The sequence below is a fragment of the Callithrix jacchus genome, chromosome 13, assembly GCF_049354715.1.
Source record: "Callithrix jacchus isolate 240 chromosome 13, calJac240_pri, whole genome shotgun sequence".
In the NCBI taxonomy this organism is placed as follows: Eukaryota; Metazoa; Chordata; class Mammalia; order Primates; family Cebidae; genus Callithrix; species Callithrix jacchus.
The window spans coordinates 15,154,364-15,179,131 of record NC_133514.1 but is presented as its reverse complement, the minus strand read 5'-3'; the positions used below and the strand labels follow the sequence as shown (position 1 = coordinate 15,179,131).

The 24,768-nt window shown below is 40.8% G+C and overlaps 1 protein-coding gene across 14 annotated transcripts; it reads left to right on the top strand.

Moving 5' to 3' along the window:
* Positions 1-112: 112 nt before the first annotated feature.
* BNIP3L (BCL2 interacting protein 3 like) lies at positions 113-24,617 on the top strand. 14 transcript variants are annotated; one of them, XM_078347214.1, is made up of 10 exons: positions 500-525; positions 1,296-1,383; positions 4,682-4,877; positions 5,211-5,315; positions 7,566-7,631; positions 8,375-8,558; positions 12,331-12,403; positions 19,053-19,156; positions 19,280-19,429; positions 21,898-24,617. In XM_078347214.1, the coding sequence occupies exons 6-10, from the start codon at positions 8,395-8,397 to the stop codon at positions 21,944-21,946; spliced, it is 540 nt and encodes a 179-aa protein (XP_078203340.1). In that variant the 5' UTR covers positions 500-525; positions 1,296-1,383; positions 4,682-4,877; positions 5,211-5,315; positions 7,566-7,631; positions 8,375-8,394; the 3' UTR covers positions 21,947-24,617. The 14 variants fall into 14 exon arrangements, with proteins under 14 accessions (XP_002756867.1, XP_078203340.1, XP_078203341.1 ...); XM_078347215.1 differs by having other exon boundaries at positions 500-543; positions 1,320-1,383; XM_078347213.1 differs by lacking the exons at positions 4,682-4,877; positions 5,211-5,315.
* The last annotated feature ends 151 nt before the right edge of the window (positions 24,618-24,768 follow it).

Below are 24,768 nucleotides of genomic sequence, written 5' to 3'. Positions count from 1 at the left end.
TGCCCCGCCCGGTCGCCTGTTGTGTTGTCATCACGTGGCCTGGGCGGGCCCTGACGTCAAGGGGAGGGGAGGGACGGCGCAAGCGCAGAAAAGGGGGCGGGGGACTCGGCTTGTTGTGTTGCTGCCTGAGAGCCGGAGACAGTCCTGCAGCTGCCGCAGCCCTGCCACCCGCCTGACAATGTCCCACCTAGTCGAGCCGCCGCCACCCCTGCACAATAACAACAACAACTGCGAGGAAAGTGACCAGTCTCTGCCCCCGCCGGCCGGCCTCAACAGTGAGTGTGGGGCCGAGGGCTCGGTGAAGGGGATGGGGGAGGAGGAGCCGCCCCAGCCGCCGCCACCGGCGCGGCGCGGGAGGCGGGAGGAGAAGGCAGCCCATTGGCCCAGGCCGAGGATGTCCGGGTGACTGACAGCTCCCGTCACCTGTCAGGAGGAGGGGCGTCTGCCTTCCTCCGGGCCTCTCCGGTGCCCTCTGGGATCTTGGGGCCCCGGGCCTTTTGGGTTCGCGGTCCGGGATCGGCGGAGGTCGCGCGGATCTCCCTGGTGTGGGGGGTCCCCAGCAGCGAAGCCGGGTGGGGCGGGACGGGGGCGGGCCTGGGGGGCGGGGAGGCCGGGTGGGAGGAGCGGGCCGCGGAGGGGACGTGGGCCGGGATGGGACGTGCGGATGGGACGCCGGGGGATGGACGCGCAGGAGCGGGGTGGGGCGGGCGGCGGCCGTGGGACGTGTCAAGGATCAGGTGTGCGGGGCCCGCAAGCGGGCAGCGTCTGGCGGGCGCGGGAGCCCCCAGCGAGCATTCCTTTGTTGCCACATGGTCGTCAGGAAAATTCATTTACTGGTCTAGGGGTGGCTTGTCACGTGTGGGGTGAGAGGCTGTGCCTTGCTTTTCCTTTTTCCTTTTTTTGATTTCTCGAAGTTGCCCAAGTAATTTTTTTTTTTTTTTTAAGCGATGGGGTTGTGTGCCCAGTAAACCTGAGAGCAGCCTCCTGAAACACCCAGGACTGCACACATCAGGGAGTCTGGGGTCATGCATTTAAAGAAACGGAATTAGAAACGCAGTCGGGCAGTTGAAAGTCAACAGGCAGAGCTGATGGACTACCCAGGCCAGGGGCTTTTCTTAACATTCCGCTGCTCAGACGTGTGGTCCTCACATTTTTGTCAGGCGTTGTGAGAGCCAGGAGCCTTCTTGGAAGGATTCTTGCCTAACCTTTGTAATTCATCTCTGGGGAAAGAGGTAGTGGGGGCAGTGAGCATGTGGCCAGACTATGTCTTTTCAAAACCACTTGGTTGATTAAAGGTCGTGCAGTGTCTTTCGTAACAGGGAGGTTCTTCCAATGTGGCCTGAAGATTATTATTCCAGGGAAGGCAGTTGCAGCCCTCACCAGGTAGGGATGGAATCTGGATGTTTTAAGATGGATGCTGCTGCTTCAGGTTTTGATGGGTTAGCTCCCAAGACCTTCAAGTGTCATATATTACAGAATGTAAGATGTTTATATTATTTCCCGCAGCAAATTAGGATGAATGTATGTGTCTTTAAACGTTATTTGTATCACATATTCCTATGCAATTTTAAGTTATTTGCCCGTGTTTAGCGTACTCGCTTGGATTTTAGAATGGGAAGAAACTTCAGAGCTAGCTAGCTGCCTTCTGTTGTTTACCAGTAGAGAAACAGGTCTTGATTAAGGGGCCTTGTGTCCAAGTTCACAGCCAGCTGGGAGCAAAGCTGAGGTTCTGACATTCAGCCTGTCAGGTGCCTTTTTTTTTTTTTTTTTTTTTGAGTTGGAGTCTGGCTCTGTCACCTAAGGTGGAGTGTAGCTGCGTTTTCTCAGCTCACTGCAACCTCCGCTTCCTGGTTGGGATTCTCCTGCCTCAGCCTCGTGAGTAGCTGGCACTACAGGTGCCCGCCACCCACCTGGCAAATTTTTGTATTTTTAGTAGAGACGAAATTTCGCCATTTTGGCCAGGCTGGTCTCAAACCCCTGACCTCACGTCATCCGCCCGCCTGGGCTTCCTGAAGTTCTGGGATTACAGGCGTGAGCCAACGCGCAGCCTCTTTTCGGGACTTCTTTTCAGCGGTCCAGAACCAGGCTTCTTTTTAGTGGTCCTGCTGGTGTATATGTGTCTTATTTTGTCTGTGTTATTCTACCTGATGCACAAAGGTGACCCACCTTTCTGTCTCTTGGTAGTATTCTGTTTAATTGTGCAGTTTTCTTACAAGTGAAGATACTTGGTAGGTGTACATAATTTCACTGAACGCAAAGGGATTTTCATCTTCCTTTGACCCCTTTAACAACAACACAAAGGGCTAAGCCACGCAGGGCGTGGTGGCTCACGCCTGTTATCCCAGCACTTTGGTAGGCCGAGTTGGATGGTTCACTTGAGGTCAGGAGTTCGAGACCAGCCTGCCAACAAGGTGAAAAACCAACCCCCTCTCTACTGAAAATACAAAAATTAGCCTGGCATAGTGGCGGGCGCCTGTAATCCCAGCTACTCGGAGGCTGAGGCAGGAGAATTATTTGAACCCGGGAGACAGAGGTTCCAGTGACCTGAGATTGTGCCACTGCACTCCAGCCCTGGTAGCAGAGCAAGACTCTGTCTCAATGAAAAAAGAAAAAAAAAAGGGGGTTGAGCCATATGTCATTGTTTGTCTTGGTGTCTTACAGACCTATGACGAGTTTGATGTCTTTGGCCAATTTGTTCCTACCTGGTTGACTCTGGCTCTTACAGAGGTGGAATTACACTCAGGCTGCATGGGATATCAAAATATTGCTTTGGGAAATCTGCTAGGTAGTATTTTATGTGAGATAGGGTGAGCTTCCTGAAAAGCTTTTAGATAATGCCGTATTTAATTACTCCCTTCCTGCCTCTTACTCTGTTCGTTTTTTTAGCTCATTACACAATACTGGACTGAAGAAAACAAGAGGCCTCATTGATTCCTTGAAGTGATTTTTGGGTACTGGGCAAAACAACTTGGGCATCTAGTACTGTCCAAATTGCTGATAAGTCGAAGTATTTTGTTGGGTAAAGTTGCACAACTGAAAACAGGAGATGAAATGTACAGATTATCTTGGGTTTGGGATTGTATCTTTGGTTCAGGGGTCAAAGCAGAGTTTCAATAGCAAATTATTGAAATATTTGAATAGTGAAGTATTTCTGTGATTTTTTTTTTATAAGTTTACCGTTATGAAGAGACTGTTCACTTTCATTACAAATTACAGGGCAGATACCCAAACTCTTGCCAAGTCAAAAGGTTGTTGTCCAGTTTGTTTTATTAAGAATTCTTAACTGTTTAAAAAAAAAAAAAGAATTATTAACTGTTAACTTCCTTAAGAGTATTTGAATAAGATTCAGTGAGTAAGGAAAATCAAAGCAGTAGTATAATTCTTGTTGAGACATATAGCCTTTTTTTCTTTCCTTGTTTTTATTTTTATTTTTGAGATAGAGTCTTGCTCTGTCACCCAGGCTGGAATGCAGTGATGCAGTCATAGCTGATTGCAGCTTCTACTACCTGGGCTCAAGTGAGCAGGTAGCGAGGAGTATAGGTGCACGCCCCCACACCCAGCTAATTATTTTATTTCTTGTAGAGATGGAGTTTCACTTTGTTGGCCAGGTTGGTCACTGGCTAACTTATTTTTTGTAGAGATTGAGTTTTGCTTTGTTGCCCAGGCTGGTCACAAACTCTTTTTTTCTTTTTTTAAATAAATCTTCAACCATCATGTGCCTGCTTTCCTGTTATCAAGAGTACTCTTAAGGCCTTCATGAAGTGTCCCTGCCTCGTAACAATGTTTTGAATACCTATGTAACTTGTGTGTAAATACTTCTACAAAAAGACCAACATTTTTTTTTTTTTTAGAAGAATGTCAGTGACTCTTGTTGGCCTGGTCTGGATTCCTTTCAATAATGAATGAAAGGCTTTGAGGAAAGAATGTAAATATAATGAAATATGAAAAGAGTTCTATGTGGGCCTTGAAAAGTTAGGGGGGAAATTGAGGAGAAAAACTCTTCATTTTCTCCTCCTCGTGTCCCAAAGCTCCTCTCCTCCCCTTATTGCAAGAGGACTGAACTAGTGATTATAAAACTGTAAAGATGATGCAACATACATTAATGAATGTAATCACAATTACTAAACCACCCTTCACAATCTGTTACGTTAGAGAATGGAGAAGCATTCTCTTAGTCATTCCCTAAAACCCAAACCAGAAAATATCTCATGCCACTGCATATTTTGTGCAAATTAGCATAAGGAACGGCTCTTACTTCGTTTGTAAAGTCTAAATCATAGAGAAGCTTCCAGCTTTTAGTCTTCAAGCTTGATTGTTAGGAAGGGAATTCACTCTGTGGTTTTCTACTTTGTATCGCTTGGACAGCACAAACCTCTTATCTAGCATTGCTTCCTTTCCAAGTAAAACTGGACTTTGTGAGGGTTGGTAGAGTTAGAACACTAAGAAGTTCTGAGTTTGTAAATCAGGAACGAATCAGGTGATGAGACAAAGACATGTTGTTCATCTGTTTTGCTCTTCTGTGTATTACTCAAAAGATTAATATGTAGCCTCTCAATGCCTATGCACATAACTTTCTCTGCACTATGTATTTCCATAGATGATATTTTTGGAAGCAAATTACCGAGTTAAAGGAAATTACCCTTTTAAGGCTCTTAATACCTATTGTCAAATTATTCTCCAGAATGTTCACTGAAGCGCTGCTTGTAACAACAAAGTATTAGAAACAAGCATCTGAGTAGGGGTGACCATTGCCATTTAGATAATGGTGAAAGGACGGTATATCCTCATCAAAGGTGAGATGCAGTGCCGTTGTTCAGAAGAATTAATGTCAGTGTGTACTGATAGGGAAGACATCTGAAAAACGACTTACAGATTATGTAAGTACGTGTGTATGGTACAGTTTCATTTCTTTATGAAAACAGACATGTTTCATTGAAAAAAAAATCAAAATCTCCATGTGAAACTCAAAAGTGACTCCTTTGGGTGTAGGAATGGGAGGTGAGGAGAAACGGTGATTGTAAATTTTAGGTGCTGATTGTTTACATTTTCTAAGAACATATGTTTGCAGTAAGGAACGGTTTTGATATGATACAGAATATAATTATAGTAGCTAAAACTTTCCTAGGGAGCTTTCTTACTGTTCTGCATGCTTTATTCATGTAATCCTCCTAACAAAGTCTTCGAGGTAGATACAGTTATCTGTTTTATAGATGGGGAAAGTGAGGCTATAAGTACCCTGTGCAAGGGTGACAGCTTTGACTGAGAGTGGAAGCCTGGCTTCAGTTCTGCCCCTGACCACAGTAGACCAGTATATGGCAAGTACAAATTGTCTGTCTTAAGTAGAAATGCTTTCAGTTACACCACAGGGTGTGGAGGCCACAGCAGAGATCACTTTTACTGAGCTTTTCTAGGTATGTCTCTTTGTTCGGGTTTCTAAAGTATATTTTAGATTATGATTGCTTATGCATTTTTAATGAAGAAAATAGAATCCAGGCATTGATTTGAAAGTCCTTCATAAAAGTAAAAACCAGGCTGGGAGTGGCTCATAATCTGTAACCCCAGCACTTTGGGAGGCTGAGGTGGGAGGATTGCTGAAGTCTGGGAGTTTGAGACCAACCTGGGCAATGTAGGAAGACCCCATCTCTACCAAAAAAATAAATAAATAAATTAGCGGGGCGTGGTTGCATGTGCCCTATAGTCCCAGCTTCTTGGGAGGCTGAGGTAGGAGGCTTGCTTGAGCCCAGGAGTCAGGCTGTGGTGAGCTGCGATTGTGCCACTGTACTTCCAGCCTGGGTGACAATGCAAGACTGTCTCAAAAAAAAGTAAGGACCGGAAAACCTGATATTTTTTGTTACACCCTTATTTCTCTTTGATCATCTACTTCAAATGAGTATTTATTGTATATTAGGGAAGACTGGCTTCCACAGAGACCCATCTGGAACTCCTGGTTCCTTAGCTCTGCTTCTGGTTTGTTTTATTGTTTGCATTGGGCTTCTACACAAGAAGAATTGCTCCCATTGGTTTAAAAATAAGTTTGAAAATCCTAGAAGCAGTAGGAGTCAGAAAAAAACTGTTTTTCATATACATATTCTCTCCCCCACCTCCTTTCTCTCCAGCTGAAATATTTTGCAGAGCTCTAAATTTAGGGATGCTTTTGGCATATTTCTTATACACTCCAGAGGCACTCGAGTGAGTTCAATTATCTTCAGTGTTAGATTTCTCTTAGCTTTGCTAGTTTTAATTGCTGATCCATTTCGAGTTCTCTCTAGTCTATGTCCATTTTATGTGTGTATAGAATGAGGCCACAGAGATGTTGTAGAACTGTGTCCTTTGGCAGCAGAGTCCTAAGGAATTGGTGGTGATTATGGGATATTGGTGCCACTGGGGCTGCCTCAGATGGAAAGCAAAGGGTTCTAAGTATTTATAAATGTAAATTCTACTGTATAACTGAGTATCTTCCATTTACCAGCACTTGATACTACTAAATCCTCACAGCAACCCTGTGTTATTATTATCTCTGTTTTGTAAATGAGGAGGCTGAAACTGAGGTCACACAGGTAGACAGGAAGCAATGGGTTCAGATTCCCAGCCAGGTCTGCCTGCGAGCTTTCCTTCTTGTGAGGGCGATGTTGAGTTCATTCGGGATCTGGTGTAGCCATCACCACATTTAGCGTGCGTTTTGGAGTTTGAGCCAGTTTTGATGATTGCTTCATCTTACTGACAGAAATCCTTATTTATCCCTGGAACTCTTTCTAATGCTTCTGCTGGGAGTTTAGAGAGGTGGCCCCACCAAGCTGCTTGGTTACATTTTCTAAAACAAAATTTATCATAAGCAATGGAGGCTGGGCACGGTGGCTCACGCCTGTAATCCCAGCATTTTGGGAAGCCAAGGTGAGCAGAACATGAGGTCAGGAGTTCAAGATCAGCCTGGTCAACATGGTGAAAGCCCATCTCTACTAAAAATACAAAAATTAGCTAGACATCGTGGTGCATGCCTGTCATCCCAGCTACTTGTGGGGCTGAGGTCAGGAGAATTGCTTGAACGAAGACTCAGAGGCAGAGATTGCAGTGAGCGGAGATCGCACCACTGCACTCTAGCCTGGGCTACAGAGCCAGACTCCGTCTCAAAAAAAAAAAAAAAAAAGGAAAAGATTAACAAAATATACCACTATCTCTTTTTGCTGTGAAGTTACTTTATTGGCTACTGTTAACAATTATTTCAATTCTTTTACTTATTTTCTTACTGTTCTTTTGTAGAGACAAGGTCTTGCCATGTTGCCAAGGCTGGTGTAAAACTCCCGCACTTGAGCAATCCTGGTGCCTTAGCCTCCCAGAGTGCTGGGATTACCTGTGTGAACCACTGTCCCTGGCCTCAACTCTTATTAAAATTAAAACACCTTAATACTTTTAGCAGACTTACTGGGCCAATATTTTCAAGACCTATGCAGAATTACCAGTGCCACATCCCCTTTTTCTGTGGCTCCACCCCTTCAACTTTTTGCCCAAGAAAACATTCGTGTTTGCGTGTAGCTAATGTGCAGTTGTTTCTGCCCCCAAATCAACAGGGCTTAACGAAAACTCTAGAAAGTAGGAACTCGTGGGAGAGAAGAGAAAAAAGACAAGTTCACAAGGTATGTTTAGTGTATAAAAAAGGAGAAAGACTTCTAGCAGTGATATAAAGGAAATGAAGAAACGAATCAGTGAGATAGAGCTAAAGCTTTTTTCTGAATTTTTCGCATTATCACCTGGTTTTGTTAACCAGCTGCCTTAATTTTATGCTCCTGATTTGTGCACAAATTGAAATGTTTGCTACTGGATTTAAGTTCCCTCTCTAGGAGTTTCTCCGTTGTTTGCACTAAGGAGGATATAGTTGCTAACTTACTTAGATAACCTTTTATGAAATTTCTAATTGATAATACTTACTGTTTCATTTACGAATCAGATAAAGCTGAGTAGCTTAGGTAGACTATGAAGAAAGTGTCTCTCTGTGCGTATATCTATACACCAGCTGAAATATTAAAGGTAAGTAGCCTGTCTAGTAAAAAAGTAGCTATTTTTTTTTTAAAAGCAACCTCAGAGTTTTCAGTAAAGTGTTATTATAAACTAAGGTTTAACAAAAGAGAAAATTGGCTGAAAAACACATTTTCCAAGATGTTTTAGAGTTCCCGTTTCTTCTCAGCTGATGGCATGAGCTATTTCAGGAACAGAACTTAATAGATGTTTAGACTTTTATTACTCTTTCTTTTCTTCAGAATACTTTTGCATTTCGTTTGAGGAGAGTCAGAATTCTTATCTGGATTCACCATATTCACATCTGTGTGCACATGACAGATTTCAGTTCTGCTGTGGTTAACTTATCTGACTTGTCCAACAGGTTCCTGGGTGGAGCTACCCATGAATAGCAGCAATGGCAATGATAATGGCAATGGGAAAAATGGGGGGCTAGAACATGTGCCTTCCTCATCCTCCATTCACAATGGAGACATGGAGAAGATTCTTTTGGATGCACAACATGAATCAGGACAGAGTAGTTCAAGAGGCAGCTCTCACTGTGACAGGTAAGTGAGATCCGTGTTTTGGTGGAATTCAGGACACGGGTGGGTTACAGGGCTCATTATCTCTAGGAAAAATTTATTTGCTTAAATCTTCACTTAGCAAAAATGCCTCCTGATATATTGCAGTGTAATATATATTCCACAGATACATAGATTGTGTTTATATCAGACAGCTAATTGACAGGTGTTCCAGTGCCCCCTGTTTTCTCCAGATTGTCACTTTTTTTAATCAGATTACATTATTTTTAGCAGTTTATCAGTTTAAAATTCAGTGGCATAAATGCTACTTCATAGAATTAATCTTTCTCCCATTTTCCTTTGAGTCCCTCTTTTACAGATCACAGACTGCCTTGAATTAGTTACCTCTGTGTATATCTGTCTTCCCTTCTAGATCTTGAGGCTTCAAAGGGCAGGGACCATGTTTCATCTTTATTAGCTTCACGGTAATGGTGCTGGCACATAATAGACACTAAGTAAATGTTTGACCCATAGGAACTGCAGGTTGATTCACATTATAGCAATATTTGCACAGTTGGAAGCGCCAGCCAAGGTCTGTAAAGGTAGTTTTGAAGGCCCTTCTCCTTTCTCAGAGATGTTTTGTTTCAGACCGTTTTTCTGTATTTGACCCGAGGAAGCTCATTCCATGGATTAAAGACTGCTTATAGTGAAAGAGTAAGATTACAGTGAGATATATGTGTTGGAATGAAACCAGGTTATTATTTTTTAGTGTAAGCTTTTCTTTTTTTCCAGAGGGGCTGAATATTCAGTGACATTTACAAAATTCTTGTTTCAATGACAGCTACACTGTTAGCATTATAGGGCACCGGCTGACCTTCTGAGTAGCTGTTAGCTGATGTTAACCATACAGCAAACGCACAGGAAGCAGATTAAGGAAATGCTGAGGAATGTAAACAGTGCTTATCTTTAGGGATGCAGGATGGATATTTTTCTTCTTAACATTTTTGTATTTGGTAAAAATTGTGTATATTGCACATATTATTACTTACCAGAAGAAGCGAAAAGGAGAAATCAGTTAAATTATATTCCAGCTTCCCGAGGGACTTATGATCCACTAATGTTGCCAAGGCAGCCGGGGGACTGGTTTGCTGGCTCTGTGGCACACTATGCACCCCCGCCACCCCCGTGTCATCCCTGACTTGTCCCTGTGCTTCTTAGAGCCTGGGATGGCTCTTGTCATAAGCAGAACACAGCAGATGGCTCTCTTCTGAACAGCTTGCCCTTGATTCCAGTAGCTACAGCATTAAGTCTGTCTTTCCGAATGAAGATACATGTTTATATTATGGAACTTGCCGATGGGTGTCTGAAGTTTTCTGCTTGTTAATGGCCTGTCAGCAAGGCTTTCACTCTGCATTCCAGTGCATGGGCCTTGATCATTGACACCACGGTGTCCATTAGCCTGTTGTTAACATGGTGGTGTCATCGAGCAAAGAAAAGTCACCTGCTTACCTGTCTGTTCATCCTGTTACATGTGATTGAATATGACTTCACCCTCCCATGATCGTGTTTAAGTTGTGAAAGCATGTGAAAAGGAGGCATGGCAAGTGCTTTTGAACACTTCCTACCCCTCATCTTATGTATCTCCGGGCCCTAGATTAGTGGTTGTCTTTCAGAGAATGCCTAGAACTCTAGTGTGCAGCAGCACTCTCCTGGGATGTCTGACTCACACGCTTTACCATTGAAGAGTGTCTCAGAAATCATGTCATTTGAATTGCCATGCGTCTCTGTATTTGAAGTCATTGGGAAGTGTTTCTTGTTGCGGGGAAGGTTTTAGGGTTGTTGGATATCAGTCCTAGAGCTGATTTATGAGTCTTTTCTACTGCAAAATTATTCCATAGAAATATTTGTGTGGCTGCAGGGGTTGTTAGCTGGGAACCCAGTGTGTTCTGCTTCGCGTTCCACCCTGTCGCAGGCATTTTCGCCTTGAGGGCATCCTAGATTCACACAGGGAGCTTTTAAAAGTGCCAGCACATGGACTGCATCTCAAGAATTTCTCATTTTGGTTGCCAGGGCAGGGTAGAGACATCACAATATTTTAAAACTCCCCAGCCGATTCTAATATGTGTCATGGGTGAAGCTCTAATGCATTCCAAATTATTTCAGGAGGAATAAACAGTTTAGAGAAAAGGCTGGTGCCAGCATGAAGAAGCATGCAGAAGCAGAGCAGTGCTTCCACAGGATTCCTGACTTTGTCACCCTGCCTGCCTTGACCTGGTCGAGGCTATGTAAGGCTGACCCTTAACTTGATGTGTAGCTGTGAAGCTAATGGTGTTAGGATCACAAAGATAGTAAACTGAGGCCAGTAGAAGTGCCCAGTTCTGGTTGACTCCTGTGCTAGTTCAAGACAGAAATTTCCTAAACATATATGATGTTTATACAGAACGAGCTTTTCCCTTTTAAGAATCCCCTGTGTCAATTATACCATTCGAAAAAACTCCTAGGCCTAATTTGTCTGATAAATTTCTGATGATCTTACTTATTTCTGAGTCAGTCTCACCAGCATCTCTATACATTAATTAACATTGTATACATACATATTCTTGGTAACTTTAATAGTTAATATCTATTCCTTTCAGCAAGTTAAACCCCAAATATTTTTTATTTCTCTTTTAGATTTTGGGGGGAGGGTATGTGTATGTAGTGAGGGATCCAGTGACTTTCAGTGGCTACACAAGGAATCATTGATAAAGCTAAGAAATTAACTTAACACATTCTGTTCGTCTCTTATATCAAGTACAGTTTGTGATTATGTGGTTTTTGTCTAAAAACTTATCTGTAAATTTTTATAGTTCTAAAAATATATTTTGTACAATCAGAAAGATTGTATATTCAAATATAAGCTTATATAATTCAGTCTCAAATAAAGCAAATATTTCTGAAATAAGTAAAATAGTGGTTATCAAAGTTGTTGGTCTTTATATACTTTTACATTCTTAAAAATAATTAGGGACCCCAAAGGACTTGCTTGTGGGTTTATATATTTTGATATTTACTATATTAGAAACTAACACTGAGAAAGTACATATTCAAAAATAATACATTCTAACATAGATAAGCTTTTTTAGTGAAAATAACTATCTTCTATAAGTCCCCCCAAGTTAATAAGAATAGTGGCATTGTTTTACACGTTTACAAATCTCTAATACCAAGCCTATTAGAGAACAACCGGCTCTCATCCGCTTCTGCGTTCTACCTGTTGTACTATCACATACTGTATAGCCTTCGGAAAATTCCATTAGACACTCATGGGAGAATGAGAATGAAAAAGGCAAACAAATCCTACTAGTATTACAAAAGGAACTCTAACCTCGAAAACCCTCTGAAAACATCTTTGAGAACTACCTTATGCACTGTGAAAACTACGGGTGGTGAATTATTTAATAAGAGAACTTTGAGAAAAGGAACTCTAAAATTCCCGAATTTGAAGATTATTTTACCTTTAATGGACCAAAGAGTAGATATAAGAAAATGTGACAGTTTGTGTCTGTAAGTAGTATTTCCTTTGCACATTTATCATTTTGAAGGAATTCATTACTACTGAAAAAGGACAGAACATTCTAGGTGTAAAATGCTCAATTTCATTTGGCCCTTTAATGTTTCATAAAATTTTCTTGTATGGGGTTATGATAAATTTTCTGATTTGCTTTTTCAAAGCCATACTGCTGTAATTTTTAATTTTCTTATTTCTGGTAGAGACTAAGTGTCAAGTGTGACAAAATGAGAATTAAAAGTAATAGCTAAATTTTTTCTCTTCTAGCCCTTCGCCACAAGAAGATGGGCAGATCATGTTTGATGTGGAAATGCACACCAGCAGGGACCATAGCTCTCAGGTGTGTGGGAGGGATTCTGATTTATAGCAAACAAGAAAGATGCACATTGTCTACGTGTGTTTTGCTAAAATATATTAAAGAAAAAGAAGACTTTTAGGAATAGTTTGAAGCTGTTACTGAATTTCTGATTTTGGAATTTATTTAGGATGATATAGTTCTTGCCACACTCCTTTACAACTAAGGATTTTGGGCCCTGTCACTCTAAAAGAACTGGAAGATTCTTGTCCATAATGAAGCATGCCAATACGCCATGCTCGTTTCTTTTTTTTTTTTTTTTTTAAATTGAAATGGAATCTTGCTCTGTCGCCCAGGCTGGAGTGCAGTGGCCTGATCTCGGCTCCCTATAGCCTCTACCTCCTGGGTTCAAGCGATTCTCCTGCCTCAGCCTCCTGAGTATCTGGGACTACAGGTGCGCACCACCGTGCCCAGCTAATGTTTGTATTTTTAGTAGACGCGGGGTTTCACCATATTGTTCAGGCTGGTCTCAAACTCCTCACCGTGTGATCCAGCAGCCTTGGCCTCCCAAAGTGCTGGGATTATAGGCACGAGCCACCATACCTGACCTACAGGCTAGTTTCTTGAGTTTATAAATAGAAAAAAACTGAGACAGAGGCTTTAAGACCACAGAATAAATGAAAATGAAGGTTGTGTTAGAACTAGGTGTGAAGACTTCGCCTGAAACCAAAGCAGTGACTTTTGAGATAAATTTCAAGAGGTAGACATAAAATTTATCTAAATTATGCAGGATTCCTTGAAGATAAATATCGTTTACTAGGAGTTGACATTGTTGGGAACATAGATGGATATAGTATTAAAATCTCACAAATGTTTGTATTATGAAACTTAAAATACGGAAAGTATATAATTGTTGCTAATGATTTAGAATACTCATACCCAGCCTTTAGCTTTATTGATAGGTAATATCACCTAAAAGTGAGGACCAGAACCATTGTCTTTTTTTTCTGCATTTAAGTTGCTTGAAAAATAATGAATCTTCGAATGAGTTGCAACAAAAACCTTGTTTTGTGGGGTTCTCATTATGCTGTGTCTTTGTCCCTTTGCACTAGAAATATTCTGTGTATCTTCGGCACACCCGGTATTGTTTCTGAAGGTCACAGAATTCCTTCATACTTTGACTATGCTCTGTTTTTGCTTTTCTCTGAAATACTGAAAATGTATGGATTCACACAAATTTATTTGATGATGAGCTTTATACTTACAGAGAAACTCACAATAGCAGGCTGTCGTGTAGTAAGGTGATCTGACAGGAGCATTTGAGTTGCTGGCTTCTGCCTATCAGTTTGGCCACGTGCAGTAAGCTCTAGCTGATGTAGAAGAAAGGATATAAAGTCTCCATGGCAGAAAGTGTTTCAAGGAATCCAAGAGACAAATCAAATTCTTTGCTGTGGTCTTTCCTGAGGAGGATTTCTTCAATCCGTATATCACCTTTTACACAGAAAGCTTAAAGTTCATATTAGCATTTTCCAAAATGTGTTTTCAAGAATGTTTGTTCAAAGGGAAGTTCCACAGGGCAGTCCTGAAGTCAGATAAAATGGAAAGGAATGCAGCCCCAGATTCCCCCACACTCACCCGAGTAGTCACATGAGTACTTCTGACAGTTCCTGCAGTCAAGAAATGGTTATAGTTTAAGCTGGGCATTGTGGCACTTGCCTGTAGTCTCAGCTGCTTGGGAGGTGGAGGTGGGAGGATCCCTTGAGTCCTGGGAGTTTTGAGTCCAGCCTGGGCAACATAGCAAGACCCTCGGTCTCTTAAAAAAAAAAAGAAAAAAAGAAATGGGTTTAATTAAACCAAGTGTTTCCCAAGCTTATCTGACCTTAAACTTTCTTCCTCCTCTCTGCATACATTTTTCCCTTAAGAGCTTAATAACCTCATGGAGCACTTTGGCAAATGCTTTCCTGGCTCATGGAGTTGCAGATGTACAATTGGGTTTAGCTGAATATTTACATGGAATTCTAGAGCTGAATGCATCTACCCTAGAATTCCAAAGAATTTTTGAAATTCAGGAAAGAAAATATCAGGTTTTTGGCCTTTGGTAGGTTTGCCAGTGTTGCTCCCTTCACAGGAACATATTCCTAAAAGAACATTTAGGAATGTTCATCAAGAGGAGGTACTTTATGTTGACAATTAGATCAGTCAGTTCTCTTTCGACAAAGGGAAGAGTTTGGAAAAGCAGTCTGACTCCTATAAGAGACGTTATAACAGTTGAGTAAGACTTAATAAGAGAGCTGTCAGTAGGTATAGTTTAAACTTTCAAAAAGCCTTTTACATTGTCTTTTTTAAATGGAAGAAACAGTAATGTAAAAATTAATTACTTTAGGATTTAGGAAAACAGATTTTCTTCATGAATTAGAAGAAAGAAGTTTATGGTTAGGAGACTTAAAAAGGCAGTTAACAAAAGGCTGTTATTGTGCTGGATCTTATTGAATGTTTTTATATGTGTTTATAAGGAATATATGCCATTTTCAAGCTTTTTCAAGATGAGGAAGCAAAGTCACTAACAATAACTAGATATGTTCTAGGTTCTTGATTTCTTTTTTAAAATGTTTCTCTCTCTCTTTTTTTTTATATTTGAGACAGGATCTCAGGGTCTTGCCTTGTCACCCAGGCTGGAGTGCAGTGGTGCAGTCATAGCCCACTGCAGACTCTGATTCCTGGCTCAAGCAGTCCTTCTGCCTCAGCCTCCCTAGTAGCTGGGACAACAGGTACACGTTGCCATGCCTGGTTAAATTTTTTTGTATAGACAAGAGTCTCTATATATTGCCCAGGCCAGTCTCAAACGATCCTCGCACGTCAGCCTCCCAAAGTGTTGGAATCAAAGGCATGAGTTAGTACTTCCAGCTCTCTTTTAATGTTCTCAGTCTAGTGAAAGCAGTGATATTATCCCCATGGAAAAAGTGAGGCTTTGTACTAATGACTTATCTAGGATCACAAAGCAATTCAGTGTTAGAGCCCGGACTGAAAGTCCTGAGTCCGTGGCCCTTGTTCTTTCTATTAAAGTAAGTCAGTGAGTTCAGTTGACTACAGGAGAATGCACAAAACCATGAAAATGAACTGGAAAATGTCTGCTGAGTTATGGTATGGGGAGCCTAAGGCAGTGTGCACGGAGGAAAAAGATCGTGAAACTTTTGGGATGATCATCCTCAACAGTCTCAGTTCTGTATCAGAAAATAGACTCTAGATTATTTCTTCACTTGATCTTAGCTTAGCCAAAACTGAGAAGCAATATAGATTACTTCTTGAAGATATTTTGCATTGTGTTTCTGGGACCAAAAATGCCAGCACAATGTTGGGTGTTACTGAAAAATGATCCAAACTGAAAATGTCCTCCTTTTCCTCTTTTGTAAAACTGTGATATATATCTGTGCATAAATCATGGTATACAGCTTAACTATCCATGTTTAGAGGACAAAGTGACCTTGAGGTGGACCAGAGAAGGAAAACTTAAATGATTGGAAAATAAAGAACTCCATGTGAGAGAAAAGGCTAGAATGATCAGACTCTTCTTTGTTTTTGTTTTTTTGTTTTTGAGACAGTCTCACTCTGTCACCCAGGCTGAAGGGCAGTGGCATGATCATGGCTCACTGCAATCTCTGCCTCCCAGGTTCAAGCAATTCTCCTGCCTCCGCTGCCCAAGTAGCTGGGATTACAGGTGTGCACCAAAACATCCGGCTAATTTTTATAATTTTAGTAGAGATGGGGTTTTGCCATGTTGGCCAGCCTGGTCTCAAGCTCCCGCCCTCAAGTGATCCACACACCTTGGCCTCCCAAAGTGCTGGGATTACAGGTGTGAGCCACCGTGCCCAGCCAGAATCTTCTTTGAATAGATGTTGGTATAGAGAGAGGATTATTGATTTTAAAAGCACAAAGCTTATATAATTAGATTAGTACATTTTTACCATATTCTGGAATTCCAAGAATTGGAAGGCAGTTTAAAACCTGAAAGTGGCAAATTTGAGATTAATAAATGGAAGCACAGAGCAGTAGTAAATGAGGAAAGCTTACCACTCTTAAAGTGTTAGGATAAGTTGAGGAACCTATCTGGAGTTCTTTTTTGTTTTGTTTTCTTTTTAAAACACTTGTCCAAAGATAACTGTGCTTCACTCAACTGAGAAAATTCCATCCTCTTGAAAAAAAAAAAAAAAACTAGAGCGTAAAATCTTACTGCATTTTCATTGTCAGAAATTATGAAATACTAACTTGTTAAATATTTGAGCAGCTTTAAAGAGAGACCTGCGAGGCCAAAGCAGGAAACTAAACAGAAGCGACCTGGACCTGCAGTGTGCTGGGTGTAGTCAGATACTGTGTGCCACCAATCGAGCTGCAAGGAAATTGTAACAATGGATTCTTTTTGATTTGGGATGATTTCAGGGTTACTCCAAAGAGCCAACTCATGATTCTGAGTAATCTCAGTAGCCAGTGGAAAGAGCTTAATCCTAAATGCTACATTGTGTTATTCTGTGGAATTTGCCAAGTTCAGCAGAACTAGATAAGAATGGTACTAACAAGAGCAGCAGACACACGCAGGGGTTTTACTTTGCCCTGTCTGAAGTTCCTGTTCTAGGGCAGCTATTTCACAGAGAACTAGACCTGTCAAAAAAGAGTCACGTGAATATGCCAGACTCTGCATTTCTTAGCTGCCTACTGAAAAGAGTGTCACCTCTGGTCAAAGAGTGAATCCTAGTCAAACAAAATAAAATGTCAACATGCTTCTTAGTTTTGAGACCCTTGGGTTTGGGGTCATAGCATGACATTTCCTAAAACTGAATATGGCCAGGTGCCATGGCTCACACCTGTAATCCCAGCACTTTGTTCCCAAAGTGCTGTGTGGATCATATGAGGTCAGGAGCTTGAGACCCGCCTGGTCAACATGGTGAAACCCCGTTTCTACTAAAAATATAAAAATTGACCAGGTGTGGTGGCGGGCACCTGTAATCCCAGCTACTCTGGAAGCTGAGGCAGGAGAATCGCTTGAACCCAAGAGGCAGAGGTTGCAGTGAGCCGAGATCACGCCACTGCACTCCAGCCTGAGACTCTGTCTCAAAAAACAAAAACAAAAAAACCCTGAATAAATAATACAGTATTATTTTTATGACTTTTTCTTTCCTTTGGTTCTTTTAAAAGGGGGGCTTTTGGAAATTTTAATTGTTTTTGGCCTAAAACTTTAGGTTATCATGAACAATTTCCGAAAATCACATTTTTCATTTTATTTGATATGACAAATGTTAAATTCTGACTTGACTTATTATAGATTATTCCAAAAAACTTGTTATAACATAGTTTCAAAACCTTGGAAAATGTTTGTATAGCAGTTTGTCCTAAAAATACAGTCTCCTCCCAGAGAGTAAAACCTCGTGCTTAACAGCAGGGCCTCTCAACACGTGTTTTTGGGTTTGAATACCGGCCCTGCTATGTGTTGGGTGTGGGACCTTAGGCAAATTATTTAATCTATGTCTCAGTCTCCTCATCTATAAAAGGGGATTTTTAATAATTCCTATTTTTGTAGGGTTGTTGTTGCAAGGTAAAAGTTAATGCGCGTGACTGGGTATGGCGTCTCATACCTGTAATCCCAGCATTTTGAGAGCCTAAGGCAGGGAAGATCCCTTAGACCCAGGAGTTCAAGACCAGGCTGGGCAACATAGTGAAACACTGTCTCTTTAAAAAATGCAAAAATTAGCTGGTTATGGTGACATAACCTGTAGTCCCAGTTACTTGGGTGGCTGAATGGGAGGATTAATTGAGCCCAGGAATTCAAGGTTGCAGTAAGCTATGATTGCACTCTGGCCTGGGTGACAGAGGAGACCCTGTATTCAGAAAATAAAATGAAACAAGTTAATGTAAGTGACACGCTTGGAATAATATTTGTCGCTTTCAGTGCTCAGTAAATGCTCTTGTTTGTTTCCTCATCACATCTCTCACTTCTTTTTGTTTTACTTCTCATCACTTTATTTTTAGCATATCCTTTTATTTTTTTAAATTAAGAAATTTTTTTTTTTGAGACAGAGTCTGTTGCCCAGCTGGAGTGTAGTGGCTGGATCTCAGCTCACTGCAACCTCCATCCCAAAGGCTCAAGTGATTCTTCTGCCTAGCCTCCCAAGTAGTTGGGAATAAACACAGCTAATTTTTGTGTTTTTAGTAAAGACAGGGTTTCACCATGTTGGCCAGGCTGGTGTCCAGCTCCTGACCTCAAGTGATCTGCCCACCTCAGCCTCCCAAAGTGCTGGGATTACAGGTGTGAGCCACCCTGCCCCGCCTAATTATGAATATGTTAAGTGCATGTAAAAGAGAATAATACAGTAGAACTCCATGTAAGTATCGCCCAGATTTAACTCTTATGGAGGTTTTTTTATACTTCCCTTAGCATTACATCCCCAAATGCAGTCTTTTCCAGTTCCTATGCTGTGCTTAGATATCAAAACAGCAAAGCTCAGTTAGGTTGTTCTAAAGATATTATAGACTCTGATCTTAGATTATTTTTCATCATTATTTAGAAAAACAGAATGTTTCTTAGCTAAAATTGCTGATGCACAACCTTATGAGTTTAGTATATTTTCTGTCTAGATTTGTCTTTGTATTAGGAGGAATTGGTCTTCCTTCTATTTTTTTTTTAAGTTTGAATTCTTCTTTACAGTCAGAAGAAGAAGTTGTAGAAGGAGAGAAGGAAGTTGAGGCTTTGAAGAAAAGTGCAGACTGGGTGTCAGACTGGTCCAGTAGACCCGAAAACATTCCACCCAAGTGAGTTGTCACATATTTCTTGTCAGTGGACACAGCGGATCTGCACATGCTTACAGGCGGTGGGACAGGTAACCCCCATGATATTTTCAGCAGGTGACATCTGCCTCTGAATTTCTTTCTCAGGGAGTTCCACTTCAGACACCCTAAACGTTCTGTGTCTCTAAGCATGAGGAAAAGTGGAGCCATGAAGAAAGGGGGTATCTTCTCCGCAGAATTTCTGAAAGTGTTCATTCCATCTCTCTTCCTTTCTCATGTTTTGGCTTTGGGGCTAGGGTGAGTACTGGTAAACTCCTAAAGTTTTTTTCCGTTATTTTATCCTCATATTTTATTTGCAGATTAAAGAAATGTATGTGAAAGCAGTTTTTATTGCTTTACTTTCAATGTTTTAGTGCAAATAAGGTGAACTTAAGAATGATTAAAGTGGGTACACAGTTGTTCTACAAATAAGCATTTTTGATAACAGTAGGGTTTTTTCGCTTATTTAAAAATAAGAAGTTTGGCTAGTTGCGGTGGCTCGCGCCTATAATCCTAGCGCTTTGGGAGGCCAAGGCAGGTGGATCACCTGAGGTCAGGAGTTTGAGACCAGCCTGGCCAACATGGTGAAACCTCATCTCTACTAAAAATACAAAAATTTAGCTGAGCATGGTGGTGCATGCCTGTAATCCCAGTTACTTGGGAGGTTGAGGCAGAATTGCTTCAACCCAGGAGGCGGAAGTTGTAGTGAGCCAGATCATGCCACTGCAATCCAGGGTATGTGACAGAGCAAGACTCTGTGTCTTGGGGGGAAAAAAAAGAAAAGATGATGTTAATGTTAATCCCCTAGGTGATCTTTTTTTTTTTTTTGAGACAGAGTTTCGCTCTGGTTACCCAGGCTGGAGTGCAATAGCGTGATCTCGGCTCACTACAACCTCCACCTCCTGGGTTCAGGCAATTCTCCTGCCTCAGGCTCCTGAGTAGCTGGGATTACAGGCACGCGCCACCATGCCTAGCTAATTTTTTGTATTTTTAGTAGAGACGGGGTTTCACCATGTTGACCAGGATGGCCTCGATCTCTTGACCTCGTGATCCACCCGCCTCGGCCTCCCAAAGTGCTGGGATTACAGGCTTGAGCCACCGTGCCCGGCCCTAGGTGATAATTTTTAAGTGAACTCTTCTGTGATTGATTTTTCTTTTTGGGTTTTGTTGTTTAATATTTAATCTTGAGTAATTTATGAATTAAACTAATCTTTAGCTTATAAATTTTGTGGTTGATAAAGTACTTTTTTTCATTTGGGAAAAATATATGATTACATTGAATAGTTTTTTAATGAAACTGGTAGGTTGATTGGGGCTGTTTTTTTCCTCTTTTAACTTTGTAGAATTTTCATTTTGCTAAAATCAACCTTATATTTACCTGTAATTCAAAAGTTTTTTAGCCACATCTTTTCAATAAATTGCCTTTTTTCCTTGATTTAAACAATTGATGAATTACTTCTAAAAGATTTTAGAGGTTAAACAGTAGCTGTTAATTTTTTTTTTTTTTTTTTTTTTTTGAGCTAGAGTTTCACTCTTGTTGCCCAGGCTGGAGTGCAGTGGCGTGATCTTGGCTCATCACAACCTCCACCTCCCAGGTTCAAGTGATTCTCCTGCCTCAGCCTCCCGAGTAGCTGGGATTACAGGCATGCGCCACCACACCTGGCTAATTTTGTATTTTTAGTAGAGACAGAGTTTCTCCATGGTGGTCAGGCTGGTCTCAAACTCCCAACCTCAGGTGATCTGCCTGCCTTGGCCTCCCAAAGTGTTGGGATTTGTTGATTTTTTTCAAGACATATGTTGTGCTCTAAGCATGCCCAATGGGTCGTTTTAGATTCTCAGTCACGACCTCGGAGATGCACATACAGCTTTCCATACACCCTTTTTGCCTCTCTCGGGTGCTTGTTCTGCTTTTGTGAGGGCAAGGACAGTAAACACAAACAGCAGCCTAGAAGGGGTTTGTGTGGAAGGGCAATATGTGACCTTTGCATGGGGGTTAATTTGGGGCAGGAGTAGGAGTTTCATATGTTGCTGCCTCTACAGCAGTTCATTGCCCATGGGTGGTTGGTTTCTGTACCTTGCCCTGTCTCTTTCAGTCATGTTCAGATTCTCTCTCTTGCTGGAAGTATAACTATTTCTATAGATGAATGTAAAAAGAGGGTTTAAAAGTTGGTTGCTTTAATTGCACTGGAGGTGGAGCCAGTTACATATTTTCCTTTCTAGTTTTGCTGTTGAAAGGGCCAAATACTGGCTTGGCATGAAAAAGCATCATAAGGCCCCTAATCCTTAAGAGTTACTAGTAAGAGCTGTCTTTAAAGCACTGACAGCTTTTAAGGTTTTTTTTTTTTTTTTTTTTGTCCTATGTAGAGCACCAAAATAATTTCACATATTAGTATAGTTACACCAAAGAGGAACACCTCTAAGGAGGTGGGCTGCTTTATTTACCCTGTGGAGGGATCTGTTCTCTCAGGCTTTACTTTGTCTAATCACTACCCCTGGCTGTCCAGCCCTGATTTAATGAGTAATCATCTAAAACCAGTTTGACTGGGCTGGTGATTGGCTTAAGAAAGTCAGTGGTGATTTCATGGTGTTTGGGGAGCAGTGCCCATAAACCTTTAGAGCCTTTTACGAAGACTGAAGAGTTTAGTTTTAAGTGGAGTTCAGCCTGTGGACAAGCTGGTGCAGAACTGTTGAAACAGGTGAAACTTGATGTCTCTTCTTCCTTTCAGCATCTATATTGGAAAGCGACTGAGCACACCCTCTGCCAGCACCTACTGAGGGAAAGGAAAGCCCCTGGAAGTTCGTGTGACCTGTGAAGTGATGTATTGTCACAGTAGCTTATTTGAACTTGAGACCATTGTAAGCATGACCCAACCTACCACCCTGTTTTTACATACCCAATTCCAGCAACTCTCAAATCCAGTATTTTATTCAAACTCTGTTGAGGCATTTTACTAACCTTATACCCTTTTGGGCCTGTAGGACATTTTAGAATTTCCTAACAGAGTTTACTGTTGTTTAGAAATTTGCAAGGGCTTCTTTTCCGCAAATGCCACCAGCAGATTATAATTTTGTCAACAATGCTATTGTCTCTAATTAGTACCACCAGACTAGACCTGTATCATTCATGGTATGAATTTTACTCTTGCGACATAACTACCATTTCTCTTAAACTGAGATCAGGTTAGCAAGTGATGTCAAAGAAGCTTTATCGTCTAGTTGGGTTTTTCCCTCAAGACAAAGACAAGCTTCCCTAAGCTTGAGTTGATAGTTATTAAAAAGAAAACAGACAAACAAAAAAGCAAGACACAAGAAAAAAACATCCTGGGCAATAAAAAATTATTTTAAACCAGCTTCGGAGCCACTTTTTTGTCTAAGCCTCCTAATAGCGCCTTTTAATTTGTAGGAGGCAAACTATATAAATGATAGGTATGAAATAGTAAGAACTAAATACATCAGCAGATTTTCATACTAGTATGTTGTAATGCTGTCTTTTCTATGGTGTAGCATCTTTCTCATAAGGAACGTCTCAGGCCTAGAAATATATGAAATTGCTTTTTGAGATTTTTGTGTGTGTGTTTGGTATTTTTTACATTAATTAGCTGCATGTGAATTTTTCGTGACTTTAATTTTTTTTTATTTTTTATTTCTTTATTTTTTTTCTCTCTCTCAGAGGCTTTGGAATGATTTCCAATTCTTGATGTTAATACAGGCTTCTTGTTTTAGGAAGCATCACCTATACTCTGAAGCCTTTAAACTCTGAAGAGAATTGTTTCAGAGTTATTCCAAGCATTTGTGCAACTTGGAAAAGCAGACTTGGGTTGTGGGAACAGCGTTCTGAAAAGATGCCATTTGTTTCCTTCTGATCTCTCACTGATTAATGTTTGCTGTCCAGTCTTCCCAAGGTGATTCCTGCAACGGCAGGCACTGGTCGTTTTCTCATGTAGCCGTCTTTTCAGTTATGGTAAACTCTTCAAGTTCAGAACACTCAACAGATTCCTTCAATGATACACTTGTTCGTTTGTTTCTAAAATGTGAAGCTTTAGGACCAAATTGTTAGAAAGCATCAAGATGACCAGTTATCTTGAGTAGATGTTCTTGGATTTCAGAACATCTAGCATAACTCTGAAGGATACCACATGTTTTATATATAAATATTACTGTTTATGATAGAGACGTTGCTATTGACTATTTAGAAAACCATTGTTAATTTTAAAACTAGCAATCTTTAAAGTGCATCAGGTCAACTTGAATGAAAACACTATGACAGCCAGGTTTACCAGTTTGCAGGAACTATAACTCTTTTCTCTCACATCAAGGTTTGTAAAATTGGTGTGGTATAGTGGAAAATAACATACAGATTGAACAAGAAAATTTTTCAAGAACATAGCTGGCTATCTTTAAGAAGGATAATATATCCTAAATAGTTTTCCAAGTAATTTTCTTTTTTCTTTCTGGCATTTGATGTCTAAATAATTTTGGACATCTTTTTATTAGACCATGTTTCTGTCTTACTCATAAACCTGGTCACACTTGATTTGCCTTCTATAACCTATTTATTTCAAGTGTTCATATTTGAATTTCTCTGGGAAGAAAGTAAATCCGATGGCTCACTGATTTTTGAAAAGCCTGAATAAAATTGGGAAGGCCAGAAAGTTAGGAGAACTGAGTAGCTAAACTGCTACAGTATGCAGTTTGTATTACAATTGGAAAAGTAAAATTGTACTTTACATGAAAGTGACTTCTTACAGCGAGTGCGTTGTGCTCTTTCCGAGTTCAGTAGCAATTCTGTCAGTAGTGCCATTGAACCTGGGTATATTTATGATTTCTTTCAACGTTAAACATAGTGTGCCCTTTTTCTTAAAGTATCAGCGAAATTACAGAATATTACTTACAACATGAATATATCATCACGGTAGCATTTGTTATGAGAGCATGTAGTATGTGTCTATAGCCCTCACACACAGGATGAACATTTTTACTCCTACCCAGATTTGTGTTGAATGAAGACATTGTGGATTAGAAAGGAGAATTCAGCAATTAGCAGTTGAAATTGTGAGATTCATGTTTAAAAAGCTTTACACCTGTTTACAATTTGGGAACAAAAGGCAGGCTTCATTTTTCGTATGTTTGATGAAAACTGGCTTAAGCTATTTTGTAAATACAATCAAGAGCAAAACTGCACAGACTTGCACATTGAAAAGTGCAACAAGTTCCCGTGATTGCAGTAAAAATATTTACTCTTCTAAAAAATGAGAATTGAAAACTTAGCCAGTCGGATGAGTTTTTACATGAACCCGTTGTGGAAACTATTGGAATTAACTGAGCCAAAGTGATTATGCATTCTTCATCTACTTAGTTAGCACTTTGTATCATTATATACAGTTTACAATACCTGTATAACTTGTAGCTATAAACATTTTGTGCCATTAAAGCTCTCACAAAACAACTTCTGTCAGTCTATCATTTTTCTGTCGGACGTGTTGCCTGGGAGTTTCGGGCGATGGGGCCTCCTTGCCTGCACACAGCCTTCCGGTCACCTGGCTCCCCAGCAGTGGAGTTCCTCACAGTGCTCGGGGTGTGAACGGTGCACCTCATTG